Source organism: Colletotrichum scovillei (assembly GCF_011075155.1).
Source record: "Colletotrichum scovillei strain TJNH1 chromosome Unknown Contig00004, whole genome shotgun sequence".
NCBI lineage: Eukaryota > Fungi > Ascomycota > Sordariomycetes > Glomerellales > Glomerellaceae > Colletotrichum > Colletotrichum scovillei.
In genome coordinates this window covers 1052064-1065589 of record NW_023336262.1, presented here as the reverse complement: position 1 = coordinate 1065589, position 13526 = coordinate 1052064, and the positions used below count along the sequence as shown (strand labels likewise).

At 50.6% G+C, this 13526-nt stretch overlaps 1 protein-coding gene across 1 annotated transcript; it reads right to left on the bottom strand.

The window, feature by feature from the left end:
* Nucleotides 1-513: 513 nt before the first annotated feature.
* Nucleotides 514-13495, bottom strand: HER10_EVM0002703 (cytochrome p450; the record flags this gene model as incomplete). The annotated part of the gene is made up of 21 exons (XM_035472405.1): nucleotides 514-600; nucleotides 690-963; nucleotides 1042-1358; nucleotides 1457-2014; nucleotides 3188-3652; nucleotides 3715-4056; nucleotides 4114-4298; nucleotides 4413-4460; nucleotides 5579-6110; nucleotides 6172-6527; nucleotides 6599-6774; nucleotides 6833-7114; nucleotides 7175-7328; nucleotides 8397-8588; nucleotides 8646-9510; nucleotides 9591-9716; nucleotides 10133-10911; nucleotides 11093-11243; nucleotides 11869-12485; nucleotides 12545-12848; nucleotides 12914-13495. 21 exons carry the CDS (start codon nucleotides 13493-13495, stop codon nucleotides 514-516), a joined length of 7392 nt encoding a protein of 2463 aa, XP_035334736.1.
* Nucleotides 13496-13526: the final 31 nt, after the last annotated feature.

Below are 13526 nucleotides of genomic sequence, written 5' to 3'. Positions count from 1 at the left end.
ACGGCGCTTGCCCTCCCTCTCCCTGTTTCCCTTGAGAGGGCACAGTTGCGAGCCGACTCTGTGCAGAGCAGAAGAAACGGATCACCCAGAGGTCAATGTTTTCTCGTCGCTGTTTCTTTTGGTCAGACTTTTTCCCTACACACCCTCCCCCCCGTCACCCCTTGTGAGTTGCGAGATCTCGTGTGCTTGGACGAGCTTGCCATCGGGTGTCCCGAATGCAGTCTGTCTGTTACGCTCTTCAAAAGTTTAGTTGTCGGCAATTCATCCTTAGTAGCCAGGCGCACAGGGCTGACCAACGGTGTGGCAGAAGCTACCATTCTGCTGGTTCAGTTTGACAGTTCATGCATTGTCAAAGATTCGACAACATCGAGCATATTTGCATTTAGCCTATTGCGGCAAACAATGTTCCCAATGCCGGGTCTTTTTCTGCTATGGTGGTTCGGCTTCTCCCGAGAACCAATCGATTTGGGCCGGTGAGTCTTCTATTTCGCTGCTAGCTCAGCTTATTTGTTGCTAAAGACGAGTGCCTAGTCCCCCTCCTACACCACCATCTCCAGAAGTGTAATGCTTCGTAAAGTCATAGCCCAGTGCTTGTGCGCCCTGCCAGGAGAACCTTTTTGTGAGCCAAACTGCGAAACCGAAAAGAAATAACGATCAAAACGTCAGAGTGGCCTGTCATCCAAACTCACCTTGCTCAGTTCCTTCAGCTTTTCTTGATCCGATTCAGCGTCTTTGCAAAGCTTGAGGAACGGGTCGGAAGCCAGCACCTCGTCGGGGTGGACGCTGAACATGCGTCGCAAATTGTCGCTGGATATCGGGTCAATAATGTCTTGATACTTCTGTCGCCGCACTTGGTCGTAGACTTCCAGAATGCTCCGGCTCGCTTTATTGCGATGTATCCCGGACAAACACTCGTAGAGACCTTCGACGTCGACGATGCCGCCGGTGAGGCCGAGACCCCCACTACCATGACGATCGTCAGCACAACCTGCGCGCTACGGGCCACGGAAATTACCGAGCGAAAAGAGCAAAGATGCCTACAAGGGGTTGCAGAGGTGCGCTGCATCTGCAGCGAGCAAAATCCGGCCGGCAATCATTCTCTTGGCTAGCCGTTGATGGACCTTGTATGGGCTGATACTGACGAGCTTGTACTCGTCCGGTTTAGGGTGTCCAGGTAGTATACTTCTAAACCTCTCCGGCTGCCTGCCGAGAATCTCTTCGGACGTCGAGCCCGTAGCTTCGCCATACGTTACACGCCATAGGCCATCTTTGGTGATTTTGGCCGCCATGAACCAGTCCTTTGAGTCTAGAATGAAGTTGGAGTCTGAGTACCCAAAGCGACTAAAGTCGTAGTAGACCTGTGAGATCATCAGTTCGTCGACCTGACACTGGAGCACCCGGACTTCTCGATAGAGAGGACCACATCGACAGCGGGCCGAAAGAAGGTATAACCTACGTTCGTGGCCACAATCTGCTCATCCCATGTCTTGCCAGGAAATTCGTTCCCAAACAGCGATCGCCGGACAATACTGTTAGCCCCGTCGCACCCAATAACAAAGTCCCCAAAAAGCTGTGACTTGTCCCCTGTGTCCCCGTTCTCCACGTCGACCCAGGCACGGGAATCGTCCTGACCGATTGCTGTCACCCGATGATGAAACAGGTACGTGACTGATGGTAGATGCTTCGAGTGATCGTAGATCAACCGCGCCAGGTCGCACAAGGGCAGTGCAACCATGCGATCTGGATCATCACCGTCAATCTCGTTGCTGATGCCGGCGATGCGCGTCCCGTCTGGCTTGCGCCATGCGACTCCATCGGGAAGAAACCCGTATTTCCGCAGGTCGCTCCCCAGGCCGGCGCGATTCAGGACCTTCATCGCCGGTGGAGCGTAGTGTGTGGCTCTGGGCTTATCATCGAGCTCCAATGTCTGCTCGACGATCGTAACGGGAATGGCGTCCCGACCCAGAAGCAGCCCTAGCAGCTGCCCAGCAGGGCCGGCCCCAACAATGATAACCTAAACGGTATGCTCAGTCAAAGTTTGATAGTGGACAGGCCAGCGTGTTTACATTTTTCAGCCCTGGGGACATGGCTAGCTAGTCAGAAAGAGGAGGTGTGCCTGTCAAAGAAGGTTCGGTCACCCAATTGCGATGGGGATATTGCGAAAAGACGAGGCTCGGGAGGGTTCACGCGAAGATAATTATCTGGTAAATTTGATGTACGGTGTATCCGTACGTGTAATGATGTGTGGCTCTGGTCCAATGTAAGATACAGTAAGGGCGTGTGCATCTGCAATTCTACGGAGTACACTCAGGGTCTGTTTTGAAGTAAAAGAACCTTTGCAGTTATGAATGCGGTGGAAGTTACACTCGATGATGCGTTGCTCACTCACTCTACGTCTCATGTGAATACCGCATGATCCCCGTTCCCCCGCGCGCCCATCACCGGCGCGGGCACCGGAACTCCTCCACATCCAGGATGAACGCTCGCCGGACGTGGCCTCCACAAACACCCGTGGACCCCACCATCCATCACTCAGCGATGTAACAATGTTGTGTGTGTCCCCCACATGGGGTACTATCTAATTAGATTGCCTTAGTTTTCTCTTCATCAGGCACCTAGGTGGCCCACTGATTGTTGGCCTGACTATTTTCGGCATGGCTGTATTTCAAAAATCGAACGGTTTGCGGAGTCTCTTTGTCAAAAAGCAGCGAGTTAAACCCCGCAACCGTCGTCCCGTCGGAAAGAGGACCCATGTGAGGCAGGTGGTAGCATTTTGAGAGGCCGACACGAACAGGCATACGGACATGGTCCACGAACGCACGTATCGCAGGGCAGGCCACAAGCACATTTTAGTCTAGTTTGGCATCAGAGCGATCCAAGATGCTGTCAAGTCTGGTCGGGCGAGTCATATGTCTCCGATTCTGGGCAGTACCAATAATAGCGGGAATCTGGGAAATCAATTCTGGAAAGACTTGCCAAACTTTGGAAATATTGAAACTACCAGACTACTACTGAGCTACTACTCGTACGTGTATGCGTACTTGCTGTGACGCGCTTTGTGACCGCTATCAATTTAGTTTAGTAAGCTGATCCGGCCGGCCGCAAGGGCAAAGAACACCTTATCCAAGATCTCTGAAGGAACCGAATGCAGAAATTCCGCCTGTTCCGATCGTCTCCGGAGCTTGACGCCGACGCTATCAAGTTCTTGAAACATCCCGTAGGGTCCGAACGCTGCATAGCTACCCAACTGCCACGGCTCCTGGGCGTGAAGGAATTCGATCACTGACTTGCGCATCTGATTTCCAGTCTGTTGTGCACCAGGAGCAAATGAAAGATCAAATCCACCAAAGAGAAAAAGCAAATCCACCGCGTGATGAGCTCCATTTGAGGGTTGCCAGGGATTGCACTCATCAACGAGATATCGATAGGCGGGTTTGTTCGCTGCCCTAAATAGGCGAGCAATGTTCTCCGCTGGGAGAAGAAATTTGTAGTCATTCATGAAGTCCAACGTCCCTATCTTGGAAGCGGAGGCTCTGTCAGAGTGAATGTTGTAGAGTTTTTGGAGCGTGTCCTGGTGTTCGCCGGCATAGCTGAAAGCCTGAGCAATCTCTGAAGCTTCCATTTTCCATATGCCCTCTCGCCAGAGAACGGCCTATTTGTGAAGGTTAATTGGAAGGAGGACAACCATTTCAAGCCCATGGGTACAACACATACCTCGTCTCGAACATCACCTATCATCACGCTCTCCGCAGCCCCTATTGCTGTCTCCCACCCAACAAGAGTAGGATCCACTTGAAGGAACCATGAATGTATTCCAGCTAGTTCTATGGCCTTCACCAATTTCTCAACAGGGGCTGTGCTCAAGTCAAAGTCACCCAGTGTACCAAGATGATTCACGAGGGTTTGGCGTAAAGCAGAAGCCTTTGTCCTTGGCTGAGGAGGAGAAAGGTACAGCGAGCCAGAAGAGAGTATGACTCTTCTCACCCTGAAGCCGGCCGCTATGTGGGCGTGGCAGTATACCGCTCCAGCACTTTCTCCAGCCAGTGAGACATCATTCTACGGAAGCCTGTCAGTGGTCTCCCGTCTTTGGCAGATGGGAATGTGACTTATTACCGGGTCACCTCCAAAATCCGGAATGTGATCAGTGACCCATTTGAGAGCCAATGATTGATCTTTCAGAGCGAGGCTACTCGAGCTACTTTCGTTTCCGAACGCGAAGATGTTGAGTCTGTACTGGACTGTCACGACGATGACGGGTTTACTCAGGTTCACGGAATCTTCCACTATTCTTCTCGTGTCTAAAGTTTGCAGCTGTCAGTGCCTAGTATGCTAGCGCTAGTACGATACATTTCACGAAGGATCTTTTGGGTGCGGATAAGGGGACATAGCGGAAAGCAGGGCGCAGTTCGTACCGCACACGCCAGAGGCCGCGCTTCCAAAAGTAACCGCCTGTGAGCCGCCTGAGATGTCCGTGTTAGTCAAAACATCAGCCCCTGATTTTGACAAGCATACCGTGTATCCAGACCAAAACAGGTAATCTTTGGGCCGTCAGCAGTTCTCGTGATTTGGGCACCGTAACGTCCAAGTTGAGGCATCGAAACTCATCTTCGGCCTCAACGGGTAGCCTGTGCTCAGGAGGTATACGCAACAGATGCCCTACATCAACTTTGACTTGTGGACACCGAGGGCTGTGAACACGAGAACTAGTCAGCCTTTCCTTCACCGAAACCTATGCGTGATGTTCAGACCGAACGTCAGAAAGAACGTACCCAAACTCAGTACAGTTGATGTCTTGCGGCAGTGCCACTATTGGCTCGGGTTTGGCAAATCGCGAAACAATCTTGCCATATGGGATGCCTCTAAACTGTGCGATCGTCCCTAAATCAACGCCACATAGAGTTGAACCCAGAGATTTGCTTTCAAGAGTATAGGCCATCGTTATTCCAATGGCATAGGAAAGAACAAACAGAGTTACGCTTATTATGACAGGATTTCTAACTGTAATCCGAGCTCCAGGTCATCTCTGTGGGACAAGATACACCGGACGAAAGACCAAGTGTCAAGTGGAGGACACTGGATGAGTAATGATGGTTTCCCCGCGGTCAGGAGCTCTATCTTCGCAAGTCGACCCCGCATCAGGTGACTATTTCCGCGGCAAAAACACACACATACACACACATAAACACACACACCCCTTCAGATTCGCCGTTGAAGTGCAGTTAAACTATCACTCAATTACCAAGAAATCTCGTGATTATTCGCGTGAAGATACCGATCAGGAATCCCGAAGGCCGTTGAAAGCACACAGACATATTGAAAGTGTGCCACACGTGAAATTCTTGAAGCAACGAGTGTTTGGCGTTTTGATCACAGATTCAGGGAGTAGAGGCCGTTAGGAAGACGACCAGTAAACGTGCCGATGATACGGGAGATTCTTCTGAGAATTGATAAATACCACCCGATGCCTTTGACAAGCATCCCCTCGCCTGCAGCTCCCCAGTTGGTCCGTGGACCATCTATTGATGGAACAGGAATGCCTCCCAACCCTTCAGTAGTGTGTCCAGCCCAATCTTTTCACCCAACTCGAGCAGCAAATCATACCGTGCCGTGCTGGCCCCGGCCTCCTTGTACGCTCTCGTCCCATCTTGGTACACCACCCGCCCGCCGGCATCTTGAAACCGCTTCCATGGAGCTTGACCATGAACAAAGTCAACTATGTCGGTGACAAATGATTCGGCGGACTTTCGCTGCTCCTCTCCGAGATGTTCCTTATAGTTTTGGAAGAGGAATGCCACGTCGAGGACATGGGTGCTGTAGCCCCTAAATGGCCCTTCCCACGGATTTGGCTCGGCAAACTCCAACAAATAGGAGTCGCCGTGAAAGCTGTTGGCAAATGACTCTGCCGTTGCCCGAAATCCAATATCAGAGGCGAATTGCAGAACTCGGATGAAAGCCTCATCGTCGTTTGTGGTGTCATTAATGTCGTATGCCTGCAGAATCTGCGCAGCAATGCCGGCATGGTGTGACAGAGCTGTGTTGATGATTTGCGTGAACGAGGCTGCGATGTTCTCCTTTCGCTGGAAAAGACCCATAAACCCAAATATGCTCGCCTGTGTGGTTGGTTTAGTTACATTAAGCCGAGAATGTGACCGAAATGTTGATGGCACTCACATCCAACGGGGCGTACCCGACCATGATAGCTTTACAAGATGTTGTCTTGGGAATTAGCTTCCCAGCTGACGCCGTCTCGAACGTCGGCACGAACGGGACTGTTTCTTCATCGAGAACCGGCAGGAAAGGAAGGCTCCTGCCAATCTTCGAGGATAGCTCTTCGGGGGACGCCCTTGACAGGATCTTGATACGTTCACTCGAACTCACATCTCCAGCTCCCAAAGCTTTTAGAACGCCTTTGTACGCCTGCTCAGCCACTCCGAGCTCCAGGGGGGCGAGGGACGGCGGCGAGCCTCCCAAGATAATGAGTTGAGAGGCAAGAGCTTTTTCAGAGTATAATAGACGGCCCGCCGAGACTAGAAAAAAGTAAGAGATGCGGTCTCGGTTTCGAGACCGAAAGGCCGAAGGACCGACGGATGAGACTTACTGCCACCAGCGCTTTCACCTACAACAGTCACACGCTGAGGATTTCCCCCGAATCCCGACACGTATTTTCCCACCCACTCCAAAGCCATCCTCTGATCATGATGACCTTGATTGCTCTTGAAGCCCTCTTTGCGAAGCTCCTCTGATGTCAGAAATCCAGGAATCCCGAGGCGGTAACTATCAGATGTTAGTTGCGTAAGCTAGATCGGTTTATTTTGGGGAAGATCTGTTATACTTGATGTTGATAGCGATGATGGGCTTCCCAAACTTGTTTGAATGTTGGACTATGCGCTTGGTATCGTACTGAGGCCACCAGTTGGATCCCGTTCCGAACCCTCCGCCGTGAATGAATACCAGAACTGGCACCTGCTTTAGGTCACCAATCTCCAGGGGCGCTGTGAGGTTCAGATTGAGACACTCGGTCCCCGAGAGACCGGGGAACTCGGGTATTGGGAGCGACTTTTGAATGATCATGTGTTCATTCTTCACTCCGTCTGGGTCGGATACGGCTTGCGGACTGATGAACACGGTTAACTTAGTGATTTGGCATTACAAAAAAAACATGAGGATAACACACCCGTGGCGTGTAGCGTTGAGTCCGCTTCCATCGTACTGGACAAGCTTCGCATTGTCGAACCAGTGCTGCAGAGTAGCATACTTGAGGCCGAGAAACTGGATTACGCCGTCGGATGCTTGGCCCTTCACTTTCCCAATAACTGGGTGATCGAAATCTTGGGCAATTGAGACCATGTTGATTATTCAGTGCTCTTGGAAGTTCAGAATAGCAAGTCAAGAGGTCGATACAGATAGAGAAGATGCTTGTTTGATCGATGAGTTCAACGTGGCTAAGGTAATGTACGCGCAGGAGTCAATTTGGTCGGAGACTTCGATAAAGGCTTCAGAAACAGACATCCTCAACCTGACAGCTTGAATTCGATCCTGGCTTATCGACTTAACTTCAAGTTGGTGAACGATATCGATTTCACATCCTGAAGGTGAGCGACCGGATCACCCGGAGCGAATCCCGCGATGTATCTTGTCTTGCTGTTGAAGCTCTTGATAGCTACCCCACGTTACCCCGCATGGGATTTCGAGCAGCTTGATAGCTCCCCCACATGCAGCTGCTGTGAGAATCGTGTCAGCAACGCGTCAAGCCATCCATCGCGCCTTGAGCATTGGCTGCCTCTGCTACACGGAAAGTCATACTGGACTAATGTAGGGACCAGGCTTGTCGGTTCATGTTGAGCGTCATCGAAGCCTTGGAGCCGGTCGAAGTGGTATCTTGAAGACTGTAGCATAGCACTCACCTGATGCCGCTGATATTGACTCTGGCGCTAGTCTCATCAGTCAGTCTTGTCCAACAATGCTCTACCTGCGCTTTGATACGCTTTGCAAGACTTACCGGTAATAATGAAACTATGTCTTATCTGATGATGACGTTGGACTAGTTGCGAGGTTGATTGGCTCGGACGGGAGAGTGCTCGTAGCAGGGAAGCTCTGCGGAGATATCATGCCCGCACAAGGTTTTTCATTGGTTTCTTGATGAGTGATCACACGCCTGCGGGACGGTATAGGTTTGATATACCTCCCCGCGTATAGTAAGTACAATGCAGATCGTGCCTTCTATGCACTAGTTCTGTGGTTGACATGCAGGCCCAGCAGCCTCCATCTCTCGCTCGTATGCCCGTGCCAATCGCTCTAGAACATCGCCCATCCTAACTGTGATACCCCATACCCATACCTAGGGACACATCGTCAGTTATCAAGTGCTAAAGAAGGCAATCACTGGAATCAGTAACTCACGTCTTGAAGGAATAGACTGCAAGTTTTAGCTAAGCCTGCAGCGAGGGATGCGCTCTCATCTGTGTCATAGTCCGATTCCTCGAGTACGTCCTTGATCTTCATGAGCAGGTCTAGTTCAGCTGCACTGGGATCAATGCCCATTCTCCTGTCTAGTTCGATTCCGTGAGCCCACTTCGTTGTGAATAGTACTGTTCGATGTCAGTTGAGCATGTTGTTTAGTCTTTCACCTGCGGAGTACCACATACCATTGTCCCAAGCCGCAACCGCATGCTCGACGCTCCATCGGAAAGCAGCTGTCTTACGTATGAGCATGTGGCCCATCTTCACTGGTAGCTGGATACCCTCCAGCGTCTTCTCGATGGTCTTCACGCAGTCGATATCCCTCTCTAGCTTCGTGTTCGCGAACGTGGTGACGTTGCTGTCAATGGTGCTTGGGTCTTCAGCAAGCAGACAGAGACGATCAAAACTCTTAGTGTTATCAAATAGCCGGATGTAGGCGGCTCTGAGGATCGCATGTGAGCTGAAACACAGCGACGTGATGTCGTTGTCGTCCATATCCTCAAGCTGACCTTCTCGAGTTTGCTTCAGTAGCCCGTGACACCTGTCTAGAGAGATCAAGGCATTTGAGAGAAGAGAGCTACCTAGAGAGGGATTCCCAGTTGTTGAACGAAAAGAGAAAACCGCTGAGGTTTCCGAAAGCTGGGAGAGTTGCCAGGTGTGTATGAGGATAGCATGTACCAGGATGAGCGCAGAAAATGGTGAGATATTGTATGATTCAAAACTGGAATCATCGGTGTTCTCGGCCAAGACATCTTCCAGAATATCCTTGGTGGTTCTTGAGTTCTTCTTTCTGTAAGCGGCTCGCAGTTCTCGCCACTCATTGGCTGATAACGCATTCCAGAGGTTCTCATCATGGAAGTGCTCAATTTCTAGATCTTGACTGGCATTGAAGGCGGGGCTGAGGCCGTAGATGATGGTGTTGACCGTGTTTGTCACATAAATGGCACCGAGAAGTCTCTTCCAGGATTCGCGTTGCACCCAGTCTGCCCACGTTGAACTTAGGAGGTCCGCGTTGTCTTGTTGCAGCTGACGCCGCATCTTTGCGTACAACTATAAAGATGTAAGTATTGAATCTGAACTCTCTGTTACACAAGTATTATAGTAACACTGAAATATGGGCTGGAACCTACTAAAGTGTAATGGCTACACTCCCCTATAGACTGGGCCGCCAAGTCTTTGTCGCCACTGAATGTCGCGAAGAACGTCAAGAGAAACTTTGTTTGCATAACCCAGAGTGGACAATCCCTCGTGAGGATCTACAGGAGACACCATCATTAGCTCTCAAGTTCGCCTTGAATATAAGATCAGAGAAGGAGCAACTCACTGGCTCAATCAGCCTTAGCGCAAGATCCCAAAGACGCCGGGCTCGACGGCGATCTAAGCGATAGAGAGCCCCAATACTGCACATAGCCAGTATAAGGGGGCTAGGTATGTCACCATGTGAAATAGTCTGGAGATGAATCAGGGGCAAGTGGCAATGAAAGCACTCCACGTAACTGGAGAGAAAGCTCTGACAAGCCTTCAACGGAGGGATGTCCTTGGATATGTCGGGTCCAGTGAGTCTCTTATTCACGTCTCTGCAAATTGAGTCATGCATGGGCTTGTCCATGGTAAGACTTGGCTTCGTACATCGCTTATTCTCAAGCAGACGTGGAAGACTGCGCCCAGTAACGGCTTGGGACATAGACTGCAAGGTTTCTGACTGAATTTCCTTATCTGCGTGACGGAGACTCCTCTCAAAAGAGCATGACTTCTCTAGAGGGCTGGTAGTCGAATCATTCGAAGCTTCAAGGCCAGCGCCTGTGTTCGATAACTCCATCCAATCTGGAGCGTCGAGGAAACCAAAGTCATGTGCGAAGTCGAACGGCTCCTCAGATATGGGCAATACCGACTGTGAAATTGGATCTGCAAGAAAAGAGTCCAAGGAGCCGAGAGCTGAGCCATTTTCTGGCAGTGAAGGGTGACCGTTTGGCACATGACCCCTATTTGCGGTTCCTTCAGTGAGTTGGGCCCGTAGGTGATCAAAGACTGCGCCTTGTGTCATGGGCAGATCTTGAGGTTGACTATTGCTAAAGATCGTTTCGGGATGAGTGTCGAAAAACATGTCCAAGGCGTCTGCAGAATCTGAGATGGAGATATTGTGCGTTGGTGGAGGAGTGAGAGCCGCTTGCCCGCGCTGCCGAAATTGGTGAATCTCCCTCGAGATGTTCTTAGGTTGCGTTGAGACCACAATGCTATTGGAAACTAGAGTGGACGAGCAAGAGTCTCTTCTAGGGCCATCTCCCAGCGAGGGTTGGCTCAGAGGGGTACGATAGGCACGCTGCCGTTTAGGGTCATGCTCCCTTTCACTCGAAGTTGCCTCCGACGACGCATCATCATCGTCAGATGGATCATCGACGACTTTGCTGTTGTGTTCCGCATGTAGTGTCTTTTCATGTCGCGTGACGAGGTCTCTGCCTTCCGATTAATCTCTGATTATCGCTCAGACAGTGCCAGGCTATTTTGAGGGAGCCTCACTTTCTTGAGTATGTTTTCAAACAGTACTGGCAGGCATAAGGCTTCTCGTTTGTGTGACTTCGCTCGTGACGGATGCAATGCTCACTGCGTTTGAAGACCTTTGGACAATGGGCACACTTGTAAGGGCGAGCGGTCCTGCGAGCACGCTTTTCCCCTGCCTTTGGCGTCTCTGTCGACGCGACTAGTTGTCCGGGCCCATGGACGGGTAAGGATGTGGTGGAGGACATGAGGTACCAAGAAGCTGAGTTTGGTGACGGATGAGATAACTAAAGTATGATGTTTGTCGATAAGGTGTATGACGGGTATCTCGAGAATAAAGTAAGACGAGCAGTAAGTTCAACGGCGTTGTTGGGGAGAACATGGGGAAACACGACTCAGTTTGTTGGAGTATCGTCCTCAGGAACCAACCAGACCGCATCGTCATCGAGGATCGACACGATAGCGCCAAGACGGACATGGGGAACGCCCGCGGGCCGCCGCAGTTAGCTGATCAGTAAGTTATTATCAACTCTTCGCTACCACGGCGGTTGCGGGGAAAAGTGTGGGGTTCATCGCATTTGTGTCCACCGGCATTGAGAATATTGGATCTGAGATGGCTTTGTACAAATATGCTCGTTGCTATTGGCCTTTATGCTCCGTTTGACCCTTGCGGATGTGTGGCTCTTGTATGTTACAGCTCGGACGAAACGCAACCAATGACTCGAAAGACGGAACACGCGCGGATCACCCTCCGTTATTCCCCGTCACGCTCTTCGACTAAGGTAACTATGCTACAACCATTCCCTTCGTGTCAACCTTGACGCTTCCCAGGTAGAATCCTTCTCTTTCTGCTTGAAACCACTCAGATTTGAGAACTTCAGCTCTTCTGTCATTGCGTGGCGTGAATCGGACTTTGAAGGGTTTGGGAAGTGTATTGATGCCCGGTTCATAAGCTTCATCGGATAGATCTACCGGCAGTTCCTTGCCATTCGGGTCCAATGCCGGCTCAATCTTGAAGGCCCACAAGATCTTGGCCAATGTGATGAACAGGCTGTTCTCGGCCAGATGCATGCCAGGGCAGATGCGTCTCCCTCCACCAAAATCAAAATGGTCACGGGCTTTAGCATCTCCCTGAGCGGCGTAAAAACCAGCCTTTTCAGGATACGCCAAGTAACGTGACGGGTTGAATTCTTCAGGGTCGGTCCATTTATCGGAGCTGAAATGTAAAACATATTGCGGAATGGCAACGACGGTGTCCTTGGGGATGTAATAGTCCTTATAGACAACGTCCGATGTCGTGTAATGCGGGCTTCCTATCGTGGTGACTGGCCGGATGCGAAGGACTTCTTTCCCGGTTGCTCTGATGTAGGGCAGGCTGGCTTCATCTGCAAAAGTTGGCGACCTCTCATCGCCAATCACTCGCGATAACTCTTCGTTGGCAATATCCTGCACTCTGGGATTTGCCGTTAGGTAAAGAATGCAGCTATTCAATGCCGAAGAAGTGGTCTCAGAACCGGCCTCAATCATGGCTTTAGTCAAAGTCAGTACTCCGCATATAATTACTAGTAGAGCTGGAGATAATACTTACAGCCTGCAACAAAACCGGCCTGAACGTCGGTAATGCCGAGTTTCTCAAAGTCTGACTCCATGAACTGCTTCACGAAGCACTCAGGGGCTTTCTTCTCGGCCACCGAAGACTTCAAGCCATTCCAGTAATGCATCCAGATTTTCCTCTGCCTTTCGTAAGCCCGAACAGCAGCCGGACGCCACCACTGGAGAAACGATGGAAGATTGGCAAGAGGAGGAAACATGTCGGCGATGTAAGCGCCAGGCTCTGCAACTTCGGTGAAATCTTTCAGAAGGTCGTAAATCTGACGCACATCTTCGCAGTCCTGTTTTTAGACTAAGAGTTAGCTTTCCTCCTCTTCGAAGAGTTGATACAAAAATAACTACATACCCACTTAGGAACACGAAGTCCGTATGTACTGGTAAGCACAACAGATGTGGTATATCGGCGGACATGCATGTAGAAACTTTCTTGATCTGTGTTATCGGTCGCGATGTCGTAGAGTAGTTGCTTGGCCTCAAACTCTTGTGATGGCTTGTATGTGTCCGAAGCTTTTGGCGTCAAGAGCTTGTGCACAATCGTTCGCAGTTGTCGCCATTTGGACCCGTAAGTCAAAAGTAAGAGCCTGTTGCTCCCGGACAGAAGGTCGGAGAGTACCGGCATCGGTGACCTTCCAGAGGTCTTTGCCGATTGTTTGTCAAATATCTCGCGGACGGCATCGGGGCTATTGACGAAAACCCAGTTTTCCCAGCCGAGGCGTACTTTGACAATCTCGCCATAATCTTGAGCCCACCGCTGGACTTGTCGATGTGGTGCTGAACCTAGCTGTGGCGCATTGCCTAGTAAAGGCCATCCCTTGGGTCCTGGAATGGTCTTATACCCCTTCGGAGTGGCAGTTGTTCTGCTCTTGATGTAAAAGTGAGCTACAACTATGGTAATAGAAAGAAAACTTAATAACTTGAGTAACGACATTGCGTATAATCACGTTGTGATAGCAATTAAA